Source organism: Symphalangus syndactylus, chromosome 3 (assembly GCF_028878055.3).
Source record: "Symphalangus syndactylus isolate Jambi chromosome 3, NHGRI_mSymSyn1-v2.1_pri, whole genome shotgun sequence".
In the NCBI taxonomy this organism is placed as follows: Eukaryota; Metazoa; Chordata; class Mammalia; order Primates; family Hylobatidae; genus Symphalangus; species Symphalangus syndactylus.
In genome coordinates this window covers 55,498,837-55,521,997 of record NC_072425.2, presented here as the reverse complement: position 1 = coordinate 55,521,997, position 23,161 = coordinate 55,498,837, and the positions used below count along the sequence as shown (strand labels likewise).

General features: G+C 39.3%; 1 protein-coding gene across 3 annotated transcripts in view; it reads right to left on the bottom strand.

The window, feature by feature from the left end:
- Positions 1-23,161, bottom strand: part of SHC3 (SHC adaptor protein 3) — a 302,721-nt gene that overhangs the window by 101,214 nt on the left and 178,346 nt on the right. For all 3 annotated transcript variants that reach the window (XM_055272026.2, XM_055272027.2, XM_055272029.2), the window contains exon 5: positions 5,605-5,675. In XM_055272026.2, coding sequence (XP_055128001.1) covers positions 5,605-5,675 — 71 coding nt within the window. The remainder of the gene's footprint in view (positions 1-5,604; positions 5,676-23,161) is intronic.

Sequence of the window (23,161 nt, the reverse complement as noted above, 5' to 3'; positions counted from 1 at the left end):
TTCAGGGCTCTGCTGGTGTTCTAATGGCAGGAAGGCTCCAGCCTAATGGGTGCAGACTGTCTCCATGGTCCTTCGCTGAGCCTGACTCAGGTCCCTACTCTTTGGCAAGCATTAGAACTGCTGCACAGAGTTGGACCAGCTAAGGGACTGTCAGGAGTGACCACCTACACTCCAGTCACCCTGATGGGCTGGGTGGAGAACTTGGCCCAAGTTGTACACCTGCCATATTGTTGGAGGAGAAATTCACTCTGGCTTAAATGCTCCCTCCCTCCTCTGGGAAGTCTCCCAGGCCCGCAGGGACCCTATTCCATGTTTCTGGGGTAGTATCCCATGACTGCAGTGAGTATGTGGCCCCTTGCCCTGTGACTCTGGGCTTCTTTCCTGGGTTGTGGTCCCTGAGGACTCATAATCCCTGCACCCCTATGTCTAATGCATTTTTGCACACAAATGCCCGTGAAGCTGACACGAGGGTGAAATATTATTCTAGCTGGTGTTAAAATCAGAGTAATAGTGCAGAAGTGAAGTGGAGGTATCCAGCCTACTTTATTCCAAAGGCAGGATGCACATGCACACAGGCAAGCTGGTGTTTTCAGAAAGGACTCTAAACCAAGACAGCATCAACCCCTTCCTGCCAGGCCTCACCCCTCTGCAGGTGCAGGCTGAGAGAGGTTTGGCCATGAAACATGTTTAGAATAAGCACATTTAGTAAGAGCCTGTAAGGCTAAAATCCAAAAGCTAGCCATTCTGCACCACCCAAATGCACAAGGATCAGGGTTGGGGGTGGGGTGGAGGGGTGGGGAATTCACATGACTGCTCTCTGTTCTAATTCTGAGATTCAACCAGCCTCAGAGAATCTACAAAAATAGATTCACTCCTTTCCCTTTCCCTGGCATGTTTAATTTAAATCAACATTAAAGGTGTTTATTTTGCAGTGAAAAGGGAATTCTGAAATATCATAATCAAGTACATGTACCACATAAACATTTCAGTCAATGATGAGCCGACTATATCAAGGTGGTCCCATAAGATTATAATAGTGTATTTTTACTCTACCTTTTCTATGCTTAGATATGACAGATACACAAATACTTACCATTGTGTTCCAATTGCTTATAGAATTTGGTACAGTCACATATGCAGTGCAAGTTTGTAGCCTAGGAGCAATAGGCTATGCTATATAGCCTTGGTGTGCAGTAGGTTAGAGCATCTAGCCTAAGTGCACTCGACGATGTTCGCACAATGACAAAATTGTCTAATGACGCATCTCTCAGAACCTATCCCTGGCCAGACACGGTGGCTCATGCCTGTAATCCCAGCACTTTGGGAGGCCAAGGCAAATGGATCACTTGAGCCCAGGAGTTAGAGACCAGCATGGCCAACATGGCAAAACCCCACCTCTACCAAAAAAATATATATATAAAAATTTGCTGGACATGGTGGCATGCACCTGTGGTCCCAGCTACTCAGGAGGCTGAGCTGGGAGGATCACTTGAGCCTGGGAGGCAGAGGTTGCAGTGAGCCAAGATTGCACCATTGCATTCCAGGCTGGACGACAGGAGTGAAACACTGTCTCAAAAAAAATGCATATACATGTACACACACACACACACACACACACACACACACACATACACACCTATCCCTGATGCATGACTAAAGTCTAATTGAAGATTAATTGAAATCTAATCTATGGATAAGATTTCTTATCAGATCTAAGGAAGCCCATGAGTAAAAGTCTACTTTGTTTTCTATACCCTGCACCAGTTGTAAAAATATCTTAGCATGGTTTATACAATGGATATCCAAATATAGGACTCTTCAGAGTTACATCCCAGTGTTTGCAAAAATGAAAAAGTCACCCTAACACTAACAGGATGCCCTTCATTAGCATAGAACAGCTGCAGCCAATTCATGCCCACTTAGTAGAGTTCATGCTACCCACTCTCAAAGAAATTATTACCACAAAATCTGAACAAAAAATATTCAGATCCCACTGCCCTGCATCTGGGAATACACATCATTTAACTGGGCAGGTGTAATGGAAACTTCAAAGCATTCCTTGACTTCTCGGAAGTTCCAAGGAGGCCTGACCTTACCTGCCCTTCTTCCTCAATGTCCATCTTCCACTCCACACAGCTTCTCTCAGCTTGGGCCAGGTCCTGGGGATAGGAAATCCTCTACAAGCAACACAAATATCTTGTTAGTAAATGCAGCCTGTCTTAATACTGCACAATATGCATTGTTTCCATCCCCAAATGAACTTGTGATTAAATGTCCATGCAACCCAGAAATGTCTGAAGAGAGAGATAGAGGGTTCACAGAGGATGCATGGGTGAAGGAGGTCCCTCCCTTGGGTCATGGTGCCCAGCATGCAGTCTGGTTGGCCCCGCCCTTTCAGGAAGTGCAGCAACGGTGCACACTCAGGCTCATGCCCACAGAATACATACATAGAATTGGGATGGAAGGCACATGTATAAGGATTCTCAGAGACATGATGGAGTGAAAGGATTGTGTGGTGAAAGTTTTTACCTTGGGCTTTTGTTTTCTGAGAGCATTTATAGAATGTTGGAAGCCAGAAGTGACGTGAGAGCTGAGTATTGCCAAGCCTTCCAAATGAACTCTTAGAAGAGAAGAGAGGGTGGACACAGTTGCAAAGCTGTGCTGAGGTCTTGTCTGGCCTGCTCTCCTTCAAGGTGAAGATGAAACCCACTGTGCCAAGGGTTGGTGAGGAGACCACCCCCATGCACACCAGGTTGTGATTCTCACCAACATCTTCAGGCATCTCCAGGCTCCTGCTCCCTTCTTCATCACACCAGGGCTTGTTTGCTCTTTTGTTCAGACTCAAAGCCATACTGAATGCTTAACACTTATACCAAGATCACATGATTACTCAGCTAACTTCTAAGCAAAGTCTCTCCCATGAAACATCCAACAGAAAAGTATGCAATTTCATAGCATTCAGTCCACTCATGCACTGATGGCTGATCCGCATGTTCCTTCATTTATACCTATGCCTCATTGTTTTATTAAGGTAAGCAGGTAACACTCTGAACTGCAAGATACACACACACTGACATGAGTGATAAATGTCTCCTCAGAACCCAGCCAATACACTGAAAAAGAACAAAAAGGAAACACCTTTCCAAAAGAAAGATGTTTTCCTTTCACAAGTTTGACTTGGCTTTCAAACTAAGAAGATTTTATACATATTCCTGGGGAGTTTTCAAATCACCTCAATTCTGAAGTGGAGTCCTCACATTTGTGTATACAAAGTGAAATGCTGGGAGTGAAGCCCAGCCATAGGTGCAAAATTTTAAATTAAACAGATAAGTAGGGATTAATTATCTGCATATAAAAACATTTTTTAATAAAAGGTGTGACTGGAGTGCCTTTGGAAACCAGTTTTCCTGGTGCCTGTATAATATAACTTAATTAGGACATTAGATTTCCCTATAAACTTCCAAGAATTTCTTTAGTATATAAAGTAAACCATGGCAGTGGAGTTTAATCACAGGTATGTTTAACCCTTAGTTACCACGGAGACCTTAAAAGCTCCACAGTGTGCTACATCTACAAGACATTGCTGTGTATTCTTCAACTGGATGCAAAGAGCTTATTCTGAAGTTGATTTGTCAAATTGTTTCCTTTGAGTGACCTCCAGCTATTAGCTAAAGTAAGAAACATGTCACGTGCTAAAAATGATGCAAGAGACAGAAAGCATCTTGGAGACAAGCAAATTTAGCTTTCAAGAGGTCTAATAAAACCCAAGGCAATTCTGGCACAATTAGAATTCAACACCAAATTTCTTAAGTACAAGAATCATGCTCCACTCGTTCCATTATGCTGCTTCACCTTCCCGAAAATCTAAATGAAATGGGATTGAAGAAAGACATCAAAACCTCCAAACCCATCAATGTCTGTTCCAACTGCTTTCTTCTACAATGTTATTATTACTTCTGCCCATTTGGGTTCTACCCCAGAGAGTTCCAGGAGTTGTACCCTCATCAAAGAGCAAACTGGAATTATTCACTTGTTCCCCCACCCCACCACTACCCCAAGGAGCAGGACTTGTTCTGTGCCCCTCAAACACCCCTCAATCATTTATGTATACACCTTTCTCCAACACTGAGAGGCCTAGCAAAGCCAGACAGCCACGTTATCCAGTGTGTTGTGTGTGCACAATCAGCAGTAGATGCTTAATAATTACATCAGGGTAGAACTAAAATGGCATGAAACCACCTCAGAAATCCTAGCATCTAGAAAGGAAACCCAGTAGGAATGGTTGACAGTTCTCTCCCAATTGACTGTCATTCCTTTAAAAACAATCACCACACAGAAGAACATGACCAATTTCACACAGTTCCCATATTCCTCCAGTCACTGGCACAGTGTTCTGCCCACCATGATGCCACTGGCATACCTTTTCATGAGTAAGGTGAATAAATGACTGACTAAGAAACACTCAAGCTTTTCTTTTAACCACAGTGCTGTCTATTCAAAACACCATCATTGTCTTTGAAATGTTCATAAACCATTTTCTACAAATATGTGGAGGTGGATTCCTTCCTTCAGGTAGATTAATGATGTTGGTACATTCACAACTTACATGTCTCAAGGCACTTAGGAAAGAAAAAAAAAAAAAACAAAACATTAACTCTCTGACCATGAATTTCTTCAGCGAGGAGGAAGAGGTATTACTATGGTACTTACAACAGAATTGAGGTGTGTATGTTTCTTAGCAGCTAATGACTACAACCAGTTGCTTTCTAAAGCTCAATCTTTAGACTTGGCATGCTAATCCAAACATATACAATAGAATTATTTGAATAAAGTAAATATGAGGCATTTTCTGAGGTCACTATTTAAATTAAGCTACTGCATAAGTGCCAAAGCAACCTAAGCTCCTTGACCACAGAAATGTAGCAGTTTCACAGACTCTGTCCTAGCTTTCCAGTTCTCCTCTTCAAGCTGGCTTGAAACTGGCATTTTTCTAAAGGTGTAAACTCTACTAGGAGCTATACTAGAGTATAAGATTTTATTTTTAAAAAAACAGTGCTTAAATACTGCCCCCCAAGAAGCTTTGATTCTACTTGGTGGTGGAGAATATATAAAACCTGTTCAAAGTCACAGACACCTTAAATAATTGGTCTGCTTGCTGAATGACCTACTCCCATGGCTGTTTCTGCTTCCAATTCTATGCATCTTACTCTCTGTGTATACTGTTGGAAAGTCTCTCTTGACATCTTGATTTTCTTTTTTAAAAAGAACATGGTTCAGTACATTTTAAAATACCAATCTTGTGTTAGAGTTTCACACATTAAAGAAACAAACATAAATACTCAGCTGCTCCATATGTCTGCAGCTAAATTATAAAAAGAGCGTGCAAGGGCAGAGTGTCCTTCAAGGTACTTTGGTTGAGAGATATACATCGCAAACATGGACGAACAAGCACATGTCTTGAGATGAGGACAGTCCTGACTCACTGTCACCAGCCACTAACCCTCCAAGGGCTGGTCTTTTCCTCTAAAAATGTATCAGCTGTTAACCTCTGAGATCCTTCCTTCTGAAGTAAAATCACAGGAATCCATTTTCAAGAGGGCTTACCTGGTAATTTGTGTTCTTGTACTGAAGTCAAGAGACCTCATTGAGCGCAGAACTTCAATGCACCCCAAGTACTGCAAGGGGAAAAAATGTAAATCGTGAGCCCTGAGATTTGAGATAAAGAGACAACTCCTAACTATACAAGGGCATTTTTGGGAGCCATACACATTTCTTAAATCACATTTTAACTTTAAATTCTAGGGTGAGGCTTTGTTTTGTTTCTATAAAAGCAATAACTCACAGCCACAAGAAAATATCGTGAGTGGTTAGATTGGCACTACACTGGATTTTTCTAAAACCTGTTAGTATTTTCATCTTATTTGGATGTACACTTTTTAAAGCTTTTATGGAAGTATAACTTACATACTGTGAAATCCAGGGATCTTAAATGTTTAATTCAATGATTGTTTAAACATATATTTGCCATGAAACCATCATCCAGACCTCAACATTGCATTTCTAGTCTTTTACGAGGCTTCTACAGGTTTACGATTTTTAGAGAAAGAATGAAAACATGATATGACCAACATTTTCGTAAACATTAAATGTCATTATCTGATAAACATATTTTGGGTTCTATGAACTATAGATTACCCTCAAAGGTGATTTACTTTGGTTTACTAGATCTTCTGCATGATCACAAATTTTTAGAAGCTCAGATTTATACATCTAAATGCATAGCTAAATTTTGATCAGTTTCACACATGAAAATGTATATGTGTAAGTATATGGACATAGCTAAAGTTATGGATAAAGAACTAGATCCAATAGTTATGTTCCAAAGCCCTTGGGGAGTTTGAAGATACAGATGTTTTAGATAAATGCCTTAGATTTAGCAGAAGGAGATCTCATGGTATGGTACAGAAAAAACTGCATTTGGTGAGTTGAGATCGTGCCACTGCACTCCAGCCTGGGCGACAGAGCAAGGCTCCGTCTCAAAAAAAAAAAAAAGAAAAAACTGCATTTGAATTATTTAGAAAATGTGAATTGGAGGCTGGCTTTGTCATATCTTCTTATAAACCTTTAAATTTATCTGAGCCTGTCTGTACACCTATAAATGTGATTATTACTCCCACCATTGCACCAGCACCAATATCACTATTGTCACTAAGATATGTGAAGGCCACAACAAACTTTGCAGACTCAGGGGATTACCATACCTAATACCATTAGAGTTATATGACTACCACAAAAACATCATCATGGAATTACTTGAATACCTCAACCACTGTGGCAGCATTAAGAGAATACCACTACCAAGGCAGATATTTGAATAGCACCACTACCATCACAGTTATGTGAATTCCATGACCAATGTCACAGAGAAATGTGAATTAGGCTACCATCAACATTGCAGAGTTATGTGATTACAACAACCAACATCACAGGTTCATGTGAATAATAGGACCAATGTCACAGAGTTATATGAATACCACCAGCATCAAAGCCACAGAAATATCCAAATACCAGAGCCACCATTGCAGAGGTACATGAAAACCATGACCTATGTCACAAAGTTATATGAATACCACAACTGACAACAGAGTATGTGAATACCATGAACACAAATGTCATAGAATTGTGGGAATATGGGAATACCACCACCACCATGCTATTCCATAATTATGAGAATTATGAAGATATCAGAAAAAAACCAACGTGGCAGAGTTATGCGAATACCACCACTATCATTGTGGAATTATGTAAATATTATGCCAATGCCACAGAGTTATTTGAAAACTATGAACAATTCAGAGTTATGTTAACACTACCACCATCATTACAGAGTTGTGTAAATATCTGCCCCACCATGGATGTATACAGTCAGCCCTAAATGTGTGCAGGTCCCACATTCACAGATTCAACAAACTGTGGATTGAAAATAGAAAAAAAACAATAAAAGTAATGCAAATAAACAATATAATAACAACTATTTACATAACATTTATATTATATTAGGTATAATAAATAATCTAGAGAGGATTCAAAATATAAAGGAGGCTATGCACAGGCTACATGTAAATACTATACCATATTATATAAGAGATCTGAGCATCTATGGATTTTGGTATCCTAGAGGGTCCTGAAACCACTCTGTGGATGCTAGGTGATGAGTATATTTATATAAATAACATAACTAGAGTCACAGAATTATGCAAATACTCTATTATTACAGAGTTAAGTGAAAACTATGACCAATGTTGCAGAGTTATATAAATACCCCCACCATTGTTGCAGAGTTATGATTTGCAACCTCATCCAACATTACATGTTTGTAAGACTACCACCAGCAGCAACACTGCAGTTATGTGAATATAATCCCCACCAGTATCATAAAGTTAGGTGAATACCACTACCATTGATGTCGCAGCGTGATATGAATGCCATGTTCAACATGACAGAGCTATGTGAATAGGCAATCAATGATACAGTTATGGGAATACCACCAACACTGCCATCACAGGGTTATGTGACTCGCACAACCAAGTCACAGGGTTATTTGAATACTATGACCACCATCACAATTATATGAATATCATGACCACCAGAGTAGAGTACCACCTGCATCAACTTCACAGAATATACGAATAACATGACTGACATCTCAGTTAGATGAGTACTGTCTTCTCTGTCATTGCAGAGTCATGTCAGTGCCACCACTAATAACTTCACAGATTTATTGGAATGACACAGCCAACTTTGCAGAGTTATCTGTTTACAACCATGACCAATATCACAGAATATTGTGAATACCGCCATAACCAACACCACAGAGCTACATGAATACCACCAACAACAATGATGCAAAATTATGTGAATTCCATAACCAGCAAGGGAGTTATGGGAACACCACGTTCACTGTCAGAGATATTATAAATACCACAACCGCCAATGCTGCAAAATTGTGTGACTATCATGGCAAATGTCGTGGGTTCATGTGAATACCACTGCCACCAATAGAGAATTATGTAAATACCACCATCAGCAATGTCACAGTGCCATGTGCATACCACCAGCAGCAGCAATGCATAATTATGTTAACACCATGATGAATCTCAGTTCTGTGAATACCACGGCAATCATCTTTGAATTGCATGCACATCATGATGAACTGCACAGTGCATGTCAACCCTACTACCACCAGCATTGCAGAGTCATGCAAATACCAGGACCACTTTCAAAAGATTGTGTGAACACCATGAGTAATGTCATTGAGTTATATGACCACCAGCAACAACACTACAGTGTCACATGAACAGCAATGACAATATCACAGATTTACCTGAATACAACCACCACTCTTGCACTTAGAGTAACACAACCACCACCATCATCACAGAACTATGTGAATACAATGATCAATATCACAGTTATGTGAATAGCACCACAAACATTGCAGAAATATGTAAATACCACCACTACCAATGTCACAGTGTTAGGCAAGTGCCACAATTAATGTCACAATTATGTGACTATCAGCAGCAGAACCATAGCACAGTTATGTGTGTACCACCATCGATGTTGCAAAATTACGTGATACTGTAATGAAGGTTGCAGTATGGGACTATTACAACAAATTTCAGTTATGTGAACACCACCATCAACTCCAATATTGCAGTCATGTAAATACCACAACCATGAGTGGAGAATTACATAAACATCACCAACAGCAATGTCACCATGTTATGAGACTAACAGTACCACAGTGTTGCATAATTATGTCAACACCACAACAAACTTTGCAGAGTTATGTGAACACCATGACAAACTTTGCAGTCTGTGACCACCATCATGGTGTTATGTGAATACAACCAACATCACAGAGTGATGTGGATACACCACCACCACTGTCACAGAGTTATGTGAGTACAACCACCACCACCGCCAGAGTTTATGGATATTGTGGCTAATGCCACAGAGTTGTGTGGATACCACAACCAAAGCTGCAGAAATATGTGAATACCACAAACACCAACACCACAACACCAACAAATGTGAAAACCACAACTGGCATCACAGTTATGTGAACCCCATAAACAATGATCCAAAATTGTCAATGCCAACACTCAGAGTTATATGAATACTATGACCTCCCATGTCACAGTTATGTTAGCACCATAAACAATGATGCAAAACTATGTCAATATCAACACTCAGTTATATGAATACTATGACCTCCCATGTCACAGCTATGTGAATACCGTGAGCAGTATCACTGAGTTATGTAAATATCACCAACAACATCACAGAATTATGTGAATACCTCCATCAATGTCACAAGGTGAAATGAATACCATGAACAACATGGCAGAATTATGTGGATACCATGACAATACTACAGTTATGTAAGTACCACCGACACCATAACAGAGTGCTGTTTGTACCACATCCACCAGCACAGAATCAAGGAAATGCCACCGTCACCACTATCACATGAATAACAATCAACATTGCAGAGTTATGTAAATATGACCATAATCAGCATCACAGATTTTCGGGATGATGCCCTGCTCCTCTGTCATAGGGTTATGTTAAGATCACAACTGAGGTTGCAGATTTATGTAAATATCACAATGTACATTGAAGAGTGATGTGGTTACCACCCACTAACATATAGTCACAGAATTATGTAAATACCACCACTTCTTTTACAGAGTTATGTGTAGCCTGGGCCTAATTTCTTGGAGTTATATTACCAGCAACACCACCTTTGCAGTGAATGTGAATACCAGCACCAACATCGCAGACCTGAATTGTCCTCTCAAGGATATGCAGCAATTTGTCTTCTCATCACCCAGCATAAGCAAGCATAGTGGTCTCTGTCCTTCTCAGTACTGCAGTGTCAATCTTTTGAATCTTTGCCAAGGATGAGCAACAGTAACTCATTCTGTTTTAGTTTGAATTTCCCTCAAATCTAATAAGGTGATTTTTCTCACATGCTTATTGGCCATTTGCATTTATTTTTCTGTTATTTGATTGTTCATATCTTTCTGCCCAGTTTTCAATTCAGTTATTTATCTTTTTCTTTTAGATTAATTGATGTTAACTTCTTATTCAATCATTTTTCTTTTGGTAGCATCTACATTTTATCTGACAAAAATTATTGCTTTCAGTTGTTAGAGGTATTTTGGGAAAAAAGAAAATTATGACTGTAGTAATTACAATAATCGTATATGTTGGTCATTTTCTAGATGGCTTCTGAGAGTCTTGTTTTGCTTAAGAAGGTCTTCTTAACCTTAATTTCTTACTAATATTCTTCTAACTTTATTTTAATAATATTTATTATTTATGCATTCATTTGTTTTATTTAATGTTTTTCATTTAGCTTTTCAATTCATTCGGAATGCATTTGTCTACATAGGATATGGGAAGAGTTATGATATTTAGCTGCCAGATGGACTGTCACTCATGTTCATACTATTTATTTAATAAGTCATCCATTTCTTCCTGAACTGAGGTGCCAACTTGACAGTATATTAAATACCTATTTCTGTGTGGACTTTTACCTGAATTCTATTCTCTTCATTTGTCAACTGCTGTCTCTTGTATGTATTTTTTCTGAAGAGATTTAAAATCATTTTGTGAAGTTTCCTTACCCCTCAAAAATGATGTAGATTCTGATTGAAATTTCATATTACAGTCTATACTTTTCTTCTACATTGTATTCCAAGGCACTTTTTTTTTAAAGCGTTGGTCACCACTGGGAGTGAGAGTTCAATTTTTTACATTCCGTCTCTACCTATTTTTTTTTGCTAACAGAGACAAAATCTATTGACTTAGGGTAAAAAGAGAAAACTCAAGCAGTGGGCTCCAGAGATATACAAAATGGGATTATGAAAGCTGAACAATGGAGCCCAGAAAATCTCCTAGTGCCAAAAAGACTGAAACACAAATGGAAATGTAAAGTGTTAGAGTTTAGATCCATCTGCCTCATAGGAATTCCAGAAAAAGAAAATCTTAAAAAGAAGAAAAGAAATATTCAAATATCAGCAAAACAAAATGTTTAGTGTTAGAGACAGGGGTGGTCACATTTTCACGGCTCCCAGGAGAAATGCAAAGAAAGAGGCACTCATGGACCACAGTTGCCTAATTTCAGACACACAGATCAAGAGAGAAACATTCTAAAAGTTTTTGAGGAGTAGGAAAAAAAAAAAAGGTTACTTAAAAAGGAAGGAGGTGTGGAATAATGTTAATCTTCTCTTTCAGCACCAAATACATGAAGACAAATAACATCATCAAAAGTCTGAAGAATAGAAATATTGAGCCAAGAATCTTATATGCACCCAAACTAGCATCCCAGTAGGAGGGCAAAGCGAGGACTCAGAAAGTTAACCACCCACAGACACTCCGAAGGAATTATTCCAGAAAAACAATGAATACAAAGAATAGGAGGATGTGGGCTGCAAGAAACAATGATGATAAAAGAATCAGTAAAAGTTACAGATACACCTTGTGCCTTAATAATTATTGATGCGTAACTTTAAATATGTATTTTTTACAATGATCAGAAACTAGTATCTCAGGAGATCTAAATATGGATGGTAAGGGAACGATGGCAAGGAGAGGTGGGAGAAGAAAAGGTAAGGCATGCCAAGCACTGTTCAGTTTTGTGGAGGTAGATCCAGAACTGATTAGTTCTAGGTAGCAGTAAAAAATTATGTTTATATATGTGTGTAAAAAATTATATACCACTGTAAAAATAAGAATAGAATAAAAGACCTTCAAACTACTACAGAACAAAAGAAACAAAAATAGCCCAGCCAGGAAAAAGAAGGGATACAAATAGAATACGCACAGATGAAAGGCAAAGATAAAGTATAAACATCAGTAATAGTTCCCAATACCTCAGTAATTACAATAACCATAAATGCATCAAACCTGCCAATTAAAAGTCAAAGCCCTTCACACTGGTTAAAAATATGTATCGGTTAAACAAAGTGATGAAAAGAAGACAAAGGAAATACTAGATACATAAAACATATTCTATATCAGACAAATGCTAGCAAAAGAAAACGGGTTTAATGTGGGGAAATATCTTGTTTACAATAGCAAGAAAGAAAAAACATAAAATGAATTTAATGAGAAATGTATAAAATCAAATTGAAGAAAACTTTAATGAAAGATGAATGAATAAAAGAAAACCTGCTTATGTGGAAAGACATGCCATACTTTCTGGATTGGAAGATTCAATAGAAAACATGCCAATTCTTCCCCAAATTAATCTACAATTTGACTGTAATGACAATTAAGTTCCAACAGCACTTTTCCCCCAGAACATGGGAAATTAATTCTAAAGCATATATAATAAAAGACGATCCTTAAGAACACAAACAAATTTCTCAAGAAGATAAAAAGGAACTGGTGAAAATAATGTGGGAACAGGCGAGTCATACAAGGAATTAGAAGACAGTCCAGGAGAAAGAGCACACATATCCATGGGAACCACTGAAGAAAAGATGAGCCATAAGGTGATGCTGTGATTAGCTAGTACATTAAGAAGAGAATCCATGGAGCAACCCAGCCTAGCCCAGTGCCATTGTGCAAGGTTGTGTACGGCATGTGTTACTGTGGTGTAGAATGGGATATTCTCCCCAGCATGTCCAGCATGCCCCATACACAAATATAAAGGCTAAAATGGTTAAAGAGCCAAACCTAAGAAACAAGATATAAAAGCATTATAAGAAACTAGAGAATAATATTTTTATAACAAGACCTAAAACTCAAAGGCCGTAAGTGAACTCATGAAAATCAATAGTTTTTGTAAAACAAAGCAAATGACATAGGTAGCATGAAAACGCAAGTGAAAGACTGAGAAAAATGTAATAAATTAAACAAAAACTTGAATATCCAGGGTACTCAGAGAGTTTCTGTGAGTCATTAAGTCAGCCCATCAACTCCATAGAAAAAAATAGGCAAAGGGTACAAAAAGGAAATTCACAGAAGAAAGGCAATTGGCCAATATACATCTGTAAAGACTAGTAATCTGAGAAATTAAAATTAACACTGAAAAAGATAGAATTTTTCACCCAGAAGAATGGTCAAATTTGGTGAGAACACAGGAAAATGTGCCTTCTCACATATTCTTCAAGCAAATGTACTTTGATGAAGCCTTCTTGGAAGACTATATGGAAGTATCTATGGATATACAAGATGCACTTGCCCTCTGACCCACTAACTTTATTTGTAGAACTCTATTCATGTGTAAGTGCATAAAACCGTAAAGATATTTGTTATTTTCTTTCCTACATAGAGTGAAATTTTAGAGTCTGGGCCATAATTCCAAGAGACACAATCTGGAATGCCATAACCCCAAATGTTAAAATCCCAGAAAGATCAAAATCCCAAAGATATAATTCTGGAAAAAATTAATTATTTAAAATAAAATAAACATAAAATTTATTTAAAACTAAAAATTATTTAAAATAAAAATTAAAAATTATTTAAAAGAAATTTATTTACATTTTAAAAGAGGATTTATTTGAGAAATATAAAAACCACTGAACACTTCATAGGCCACTTTACACAATAAAGTAGGCAATAATAACATACATATTTTTGCAAGCATAAACACTTAGGTATGCTAACAACAGTTACATGGGCATAAGTTACGGGCCCACAAATCATATTGATATTCTTAAAGCTTATATGACTGTTGTCATCTGAACTATTGTGATGGACAACCTAAGTCTTTTAATGAGATCAATCAAAAACTGTGATGGGTCACTACCACATATGCAGTCACCCAAAGAACTGAGATCAAGAAATTCTTTCACCAATGCAAATGTACAAAAAGGAGGAAGTTTCCATTTCTTTTTTTTTTTTTCTTGAGATGGAGTTTTGCTCATGTTGCCCAGGCTAGAGTGCAATGGCACGATCTCAGCTCACCGCAACCTCCGCCTCCTGGGTTCAAGCGATTCTCCTGCCTCAGGCTCCTGAGTAGCTGGGATTACAGGCATGCACCACCATGCCTGGCTAATTTTGTATTTTTAGTAGAGATGGGGTTTCTCCATGTTGGTCAGGCTGGTCTCAAACTCCCGACCTCAGCAGATCTGCCCACCTTGGCCTCCCAAAGTGCTGGGATTACAAGTGTGAGCCACTGCGCTGGCTGGAAGTTTCAATGTTTTTAAGTACACACACAATGCTTACACACAAAGTCAATGTTGTGATACTGCACTCGTGTAGAGTCAAATTTGCATGAAAATGCATAAAAAGAATTAGAACTCTCTAAAAGTCTTTACACAATTTATACTTCCAGTATTGGAAATGATGCAAAGATGAAATGCATAGCATGGTGAATTATAAACAAATAATGCTAACAATTTAAAGTAGTGGGGGAAAAGATATTAAAGACTTTATAAACCTAAAAAGAAAATTTGACAAGAAGAAGTGTATCATAAGGATAAATTACAGCAATTGCACAGAGGTAGTCCATAAGAGCTGGCCAACTTTCACTATCATTAACTATATTTGGAAGTCTTGCATCATGAGAAACTACTGCTTTTTTCTTTTAGGTCATGGCTCTCCTTGGAGAATAAATTCACATTCATTTTCTTCATGGTGATGCTCTTGAAATTCTTCCATAATTCTATATACCCCAACACAAGCACTCCCTATTAAATTTTTTCATCTTCTGAGCCATGCTTCTATGTTGTTTTGGACACCTGGAAATCCATTTCACATGCACTCATACACAGACCATTGTTGGTGAAAATAATACCAGTGATAGAACAGCAACACCATTGCATAAATGTCCTCTTATCCTATCATGCACATAATTATTTCTGAAGCAGTCAGTAACTTTGCTACCCTCTTCAAGCAAATGAAGCTTTAATTCACTAAAAGCTCCTGGAATGTCACTAGCTGGCAGGAATGCCAATGCAGAGAAATGATGCATTTTTAAAATTGTCGTCATTGCCATATCATGTGGCCAATCCACTCATCCAAATTGTCTACCAAATGCATTGGGCTGAATGGAAAAAAAACCTTTATTGGTAATACCCTGAAATTCACTTTTAGAAGGCTTGACAACACCTATTTCCAAATCTACCATTATGGCTTAGGGATTCAATTAAATGTTGGGGATTTTAGACCAAATGCAGCCATTTTTAAAATGATGCACACTTAGATTCTCCAAAAGACACCAGCACTCCCTTCACATTCTATTAGTTAAAGCAAGTCATGGGGTCAGCCAGATTCATGGGAAAGGGCCACCTAAGGGTATGAACCTGAGAAGATTTGGCTCACTGAGTCAACCTTTGGAGACAAGTGAGCAGAGAGGAGACTTGGATGGAGCAGGTGCTGCCAGGGTGGGAAGTCAGGTGGAGGAGTAGGAATTGTGGGAAGGAGGCCTTTTACTTCTAAATACTTCTGTTACCAAGGGATGGGCTTGCTTCCCGATCAGCATAGATATCAGTACTATGGCGCCAGCTTTTGTGAAAAGAAAGGCTTTATGGCAAGTCAACTGGCAAGGAGACAGGAGGCAAGGCTCAAATCTGACTCCCCATACTGGGAGTGGGTCATGTTTTATGGCATTGCTAACTAGTCCCAGGTGATACCAATGCAGCCGATCTGCCAGGTGGGTGATGTTACGAATTAGGAGTTTGAAGCTTTTCCCTATTGCACATGCATGGGCTATATGATGCAATTTCGGCTCTCCACCATTGCTAACAACTTAAGCAATGGTTAATCAGCTTCAGCTGGTCCTGTGGTTATACTTCTGTTTTGTTTAAACACGTTGTAACAAGAACGTGTTTACTAATTGCTTGCACAACTTCAAATAATAAAAAAACTAAAAATATTTTCCACCAAAAAAGACCATGCTTAATAAAATTAGACTTCCATGGTGTGATCAGAATTGCTCACAGGGCAACCAACAGATGTCTGGTGACTCCAATTAGAAACTATCTGGAACCTCCCTCCTCAGTGATCCTCTTGAGGGTCATCTCATTCTGATGAGAGATGGAAGAGAGAAGGGGAGGCAGTGAGACCAGCCAGCCCTCTTCCTCCGATAAGTCTCAGGTGGGCTTGTCCATGTTCATCATTGAAATCCATCCTCCTGGCTTCAGGAATTGCTCAGGGATGGGTGTGTGATCCCAGCCAAGCCAGTGTGTCAAGATCTGGGGGTGTCACTAGAACTGCCTGGAGCACCTACTGCTTTTTGTTTTTGACAAAGTCAAACCCAGCTTCAGAGAGCTACACATCATTCCATCCTCCTGTTTCTCAGCCACCAAACTTTCCTGGCCAGAGGAATTTCTAAGAATTCATGGGTAATTAACCCTGGTGATTTCTACCTTCAGTGTCTATTAGAGCCATCTTCTGAGGTCCATTTGGAATCATGGTGTGCCCAGGCCTGTTGTTTCCAAGCAGGGCCCATAAATGGGAATGTCATCCATGCTAGACCTGACGGAAAATCTATTATAATACTAACATTTTATTGCTAGTATGCTGACTAATTTGCCTTTTAGGCATCTGGTACTCAGCAAAAAGGGTCTCTTAAATGACTTTAAAATATTTAAGCAATCATTCAATTGTAGCTAATAATAGAAGTGTTTGTTTCCTAATTACATATAAAAACTCCCGCATTGCCAACAAACATATGAAAAAATAAAAGCTCATCATCACTGGTCATCAGAGAAATGCAAATCAAAACCACAATGAGATACCATCTCATGCCAGTTAGAATGGCGATCATTAAAAAGTCTGGAAACAACAGATGCTGGCAAGGATGTGGAGAAATAGGAACACTTTCACACTGTTGGTGGAAGTGTAAATTAGTTCAGCCATTGTGGAAGAGTGTGGCGATTCCTCAAGGATCTAGAACCAGAAATATCATTTGACTCAGCAATCCCATTACTGAGTATATATCCAAAGAATTATAAATAATTCTACTATAAAGACATATGCACAAGTATGTTTACTGCAGCACTATTTACAATAGCAAAAACTTGGAACCAACCCAAATGCCCATCAATGATAGATTGGATAAAGAAAATGTGGCACATATACACCATGGAATACTATGCAGCCATAAAAAAGAATGAGTTTATGTCCTTTGCATGGACATGGATGAAGCTGGAAACCATCAACCTCAGCAAACTAACACAGGAACAGAAAACCAAACACCGCATGTTCTCGCTGTTAAGTGGGAGTTGAACAATGAGAACACATGAACACAGGGAGGGGAACATCACACACCAGGGCCTGTCGGGGGGTGAGAGGAAGGGGAAGGAGAGCGTTAGGACAAATACCTAATGCACACGGGGCTTAAAACCTAGGTGACAGGTAGATAGGTGCAGCAAACCACCATGGTGCATGTCTACCTATGTAACAAAACCTGCACATTCAGCACATGTATCCCAGAACTTAGAGTAAAATTAAAAAAAAAAAAAGAAATCTGAAAAAAGGAAAAGAATATCTCCCTCATCACTCAATTAATAAACGTGTATCTGCACCTGTTAGGATGTTCTGGTAGGCAGGAACTAAATCTTGCATTGCATTCAAAGACCTTAGAATTTACTAGTCATGCCCGAGAAAGTCATCATGTGGGGCAGCAAAAGAAATACACGTGGGGCAGCAAAAGAAATACACAGAAGCCAGAATTAGAGATAAACTTCTGGGATTCAAGGAAGGGTACCGCGGAACAACTTACATGGGAGCTGTGGGTCTGCAGCAGTGGGTCTCCAAGTGCTCAGGCCAGCAGCATCAACATCAACCAGGAGTTTGTTAAGAACACAAATCCCAAACCTCCCACGAGCTTTCCAGGAAATTCTGATGTCCAGTCAAGTGTGAGATCTGCCTGTATGAGACATCTAAATTTCCGAGCTTGCTTTGTCTTATCAGTGTTGTGTTCAGGCCAGATAAGTTCAACTCTTGGTTCTTTAACTGTTTAATATTAGTTTTTTTTTCAGTTAAGTCTCCTTGAGCCTCATTTTTCTTAAATGAGAATAGTGATGGTGGTGTCTACTTCCTGTATTTATTTAAAGTCTAAGTATCTCACACAGCTCCTGGCACACCATATTGTCAGAGGCGTTTGAACCAGAGCAACTCCATCTTGAATAGGAGCTGGGTAAAATGAGGCTGAGACCTAAAAGGCTGCGTTCTCAGAAGGTTAAGGCATTCTTAGTCACAGGATGAGATAGGAAGTCAGCACAAGATAAAAGTCATAAAGACCTTGCTGATAAAACAGTTTGCAGTAAAGAAGACCCACCAAAACCAAGATGGTGATGAGAGTGACCCCTGGTCGTCCTCACTGCTACACTCCCACCAGTGCCATGACAGTTTACAAATGCCAGGCAACGTTAGGAGCTTACTTTATATGGTCTTAAAAGGGAAGGAACCCTCAGTTCCAGGAATTGCCCACCCCCTTCCCAGAAAACTCATGAATTATCTCCCCATTGTTTAGCAAATAATCAAAAAATAACCATAAAAACGGGCAACCAGTAGCTCTTGGGGCTGCTCTGCCTATGTAATAGCCATTCTTTTATTCCTTTACTTTGTTAATAAACTTGCTTTCATTTTACTCAATGAATTTGCTTCATATTATTTCTTGTGCGAGATCCAAGAACCCTCTCTTGGGGTCTGGATCAGGACCATGTTCAGGCAACATATTTCCTGTGAACCATGGAAGGGACTATACTAAAGAGACCCCTAACCCAAAGGAAAATCATCTGCACACAACACCAGTTGGCTGACTATGGGTAAGCAGCGTGCCCATACCTGGGTAAAGTATGAGATAGGGTTAGAGACCCAACTTAGAGGAGCTAGAGACTCTCCTAAAACAAAGTGGGTTAAAGACCCCACTTAATAAAGGGCAAGGATGAATGACTGAACTTGGGTTCAAGGCCCAACTTAGGAAGGTTAGAGTTCTTCCTAACATTTAGTGGGTTAGAGGCCCCATTCGGTAGAGTCTCTCTCTGCTAAGAATGGGTTTAGTACCACAGGCTATTAACTGCTATTCTCTTTCAATTAATCTGCCTTGCACTCTTTGCTGATGGCTTGGGTGATGGGATTAAGCATGTACAAGATCATGGGACATGGGGAGCTTTTTTCTCCCCAAAAGGGGAAACTTGAGAGCTGATAGAACGGCTGGAAAAGATCTCTTCGCTATGGACAAGTTGCCTCCTGAACTCTTGATTCAGCATTTCTGAGATGGGTGGGTCTTTCTCTGGTCTCCCTGGGGTCCTCACTTTCCCCACCCTTGATGCAGGCAATATTTTTATCCCTTCCCTTTTTTTCTTTCTGTGCAAACCAGCTGAATGAATGATAAAAATCACCGTTTATCTCTTCTATAAAGTTTTGATTCATTGGAAAAAGGATTTGCGAGGCTAGTCTTAAGCTGTCGTGAATCTGTTGTAGTTTGTGCTACGAAAGAGGGGTACTTTGGTATAAACATGGGCTTAGGACCCCATAAGCCTGCTGTTCAAGATCACCCAACAAACTGGTCAGTTATGTCCTTGGGAGCTTGACCTTGTAATCATGTGGTGGTACTTTCTCTTAGTCTGTGCCATCCAGAAAACAGGAATTTTGGAATTCACATCATAGCCCTAAAAATTGTCTTAAGCAGTTAAAAGCCTTTGCAAGCGCAAAATTCACTGCTTTAGACTCCTTCTGGGAAAAGCAATGGAGACTGCCCAGTGCTATAGCTCAGTAGCTAAAGGTTTTCTTTGCAAAATGGTGGCCTGGGTTCAGGGTTCCATTCCTGGCTTAAGAAATGAGTCCTTTCTGGTTTGATATCTGTGTGACCTTTGTCATTTTTTAAATTCTCTTCCCCTCCATGATGAACAACTTCTGGCTTCCCTTATTGAATTTTTCCTTTCTCTAAGCACCTGGGAGGTTACCTTTGGTACAGTTCAAAAGCCAGAAATATTGGCAGTTTGGCATGGCTGAAATCTGGTAATAAGAGATTTAAAAGAATTTTTTTTAAAACAGTGCTATGGTTAAAAGTCAGCTTAATTTAAAGTGGATATTCAAGCTCTAGCAGCCTGGGGCTCCTTGAGAAAAACAGGAGGTGCCCCACAGACCCTGTTTTGGAAAAAACCTCTGTTTTCCTCATGAAACCCCAGGAATTAAAAGTGGATAGATCCTGCTTAAAATCTGAGGCTCTGTTTTGTTTTGCATTGTGTTATCTGATGTTTTTGACTTTGGGGGGTGTCAGAAATTACTTTCCATTATGAAAGGGCTTTGGTGTATAATAATTAGTTAGGAAATATACTTTGGGGGATAGCTAATGGCAGTTATGGGGGGATACTTGCCTCTTCGCATGTTTGTATTAGAGAAGTATGCTCTTGGTCACCTAGAAGGTATGGCAATGTCCCCACTCCACCTCCCCACTGAGAAATAAAACTCCCAAAGGAGATGGGCTGATTCCCTCTTTTTGGGGATATAGGATCCAGTATAAAAATGGGACCCTTAATTTTTGAGATCTGTTTTGCCTTCCAGCTGTGCCTGCTTATTAGGCTGTAGAAACTGCATGCTTTCCTGGCCCTCTTCCTCCAAGGGCTCCACCCTGAAATAAGTAATCCAATTAAGAAACTTAATTGAATTGAAAAATACAACCACTGGATCTTCTTCTGCCTGTCAGTGTTTTTATATGTGTTGTGTGTGTGATGTCTACATATGAAAGGGCTTTGATTAATTGATTTAAAAATAATAAGAGCTTAAATAAAATATTTTATCAGAAAAAGAAAAAATATAATGCCTTTTGGTTCACATGACTTTAGTAAGCTTTGAGAAATAAAGGCAGTTTTAAAGATTATTAGTAAAACTAAAATGTCTTCAAAATTTAGACATTTGGTCTAAATTACACAGGTCAGATATTAGGTTTGCTAAATGGTTTTAAAGTCATAAATTGCTACTTTGACTTTTAAAAATTGTTCAGAACAAAAGGTAGCAGAAACTTCTGCAGACCTAAACGTCCCTGTCTGACAGCTTTGAAGACAGTAGTGGTTCTCCCAGCACGGAGTTTGAGATCTGAGAATGGACAGACTACCTCCTCAAGTGGGTCCCTGACCCCCAAGCAGCCTAACTGGGAGACATCTCCTAGTAGGGGCTGACTGACACCTCATACAGCTGGGTGTCCCTCTGAGACGAAGTTTCCAGAGGAAGGATCAGGCAACAACATTTGCTGTTCTGCAATATTTGCTGTTCTTCAGCCTCCGCTGGTGATACTCAGGAAAACAGGTTCTGGAGTGGACCTCCAGCAAACTCCAACAGACCTGCAGCTGAGGGTCTTGACTGTTAGAAGGAAAACTAACAAACAGAAAGAACATCCACACCAAAACCCCAACTGTACATCACCATCATCAAAGGCCACAGGTAGATAAAACTACAAAGACGGGGAGAAACCAGAGCAGAAAAGATGAAAATTCTAAAAATCAGAGCACCTCTTTGTTTCCAAAGGAATGCAGCTCCTTGCCAGCAACAGAACAAAGCTGGATGGAGAATGACTTAGACAAGTTGAGAAAAGAAGGCTTCAGATGATCAGTAACAACAAACTTCTCTGAGCCAAAGGAGGATGTTCGAACCCATCGTAAAGAAGCTAAAAATCTTGAAAAAAGATTAGATGAATGGCTAACTAGAATAAACAGTGTAGAGAAGACCTTAAATGACCTGATGGAGCTAAAAACCAGGGCACGAGAACTACGTGACACATGCACAAGCTTCAGTAACTGATTTGATTAAGTGGAAGCAAGGGTATCAGTGATTGAAGATCAAGTTAATGAAATGAAGTGAGAAGAGAAGTTTAGAGAAAAAAGAGTAAAAAGAAACGAACAAAGCCACCAAGAAATATGGGACTATGTGAAAAGACCAAATCTACATCTGATTGGTGTACCTGAAAGTGACAGGGAGAAGGGAACCAAGTTGGAAAACACTCTGCAAGATATTATCCAGGAAAACTTCCCCAATCTAGCAAGGTAGGCCAACATTCAAATTCAGGAAATACAGAGAATGCCACAAAGATACTCCTCGAGAAGAGCAACTCCAAGATACATAATTGTTAGATTCATCAAAATCGAAATGACGGAAAATATGTTAAGGGCAGCCAGAGAGAAAGGTCGGGTTACTCACAAAGAGAAGCCCATCAGACTAACAGCTGATCTCTCGGCAGAAACTCTACAAGCCAGAAGAGAGTGGGGGCCAATATTCAACATTCTTAAAGAAAACAATTTTCAATCCCAAATTTCATATCCAGCCAAACTAAGCTTCATAAGTGAAGGAGAAATAAAACCCTTTACAGACAAACAAATGCTGAGGACTTTGTCACCACCAGGCCTGCCTTACAAGAGCTCCTGAAGGAAGCACTAAACATTGAAAGGAACAACTGGTACCAGCCACTGCAAAAACATGCCAAATTGTAAAGACCATCGATGCTAGGAAGAAACTGCATCAACTAACGAGCAAAATAACCAGCTAACATCATAATGACAGGATCAAATTCACACATAACAGTATTAACCTTAAATGTAAATGGGCTAAATGCTCCAATTAAAAGACACAGACTGGCAAATTGGATAGAGTCAAGACCCATCAGTGTGCTGTATTCAGGAGACCCATCTCTCTT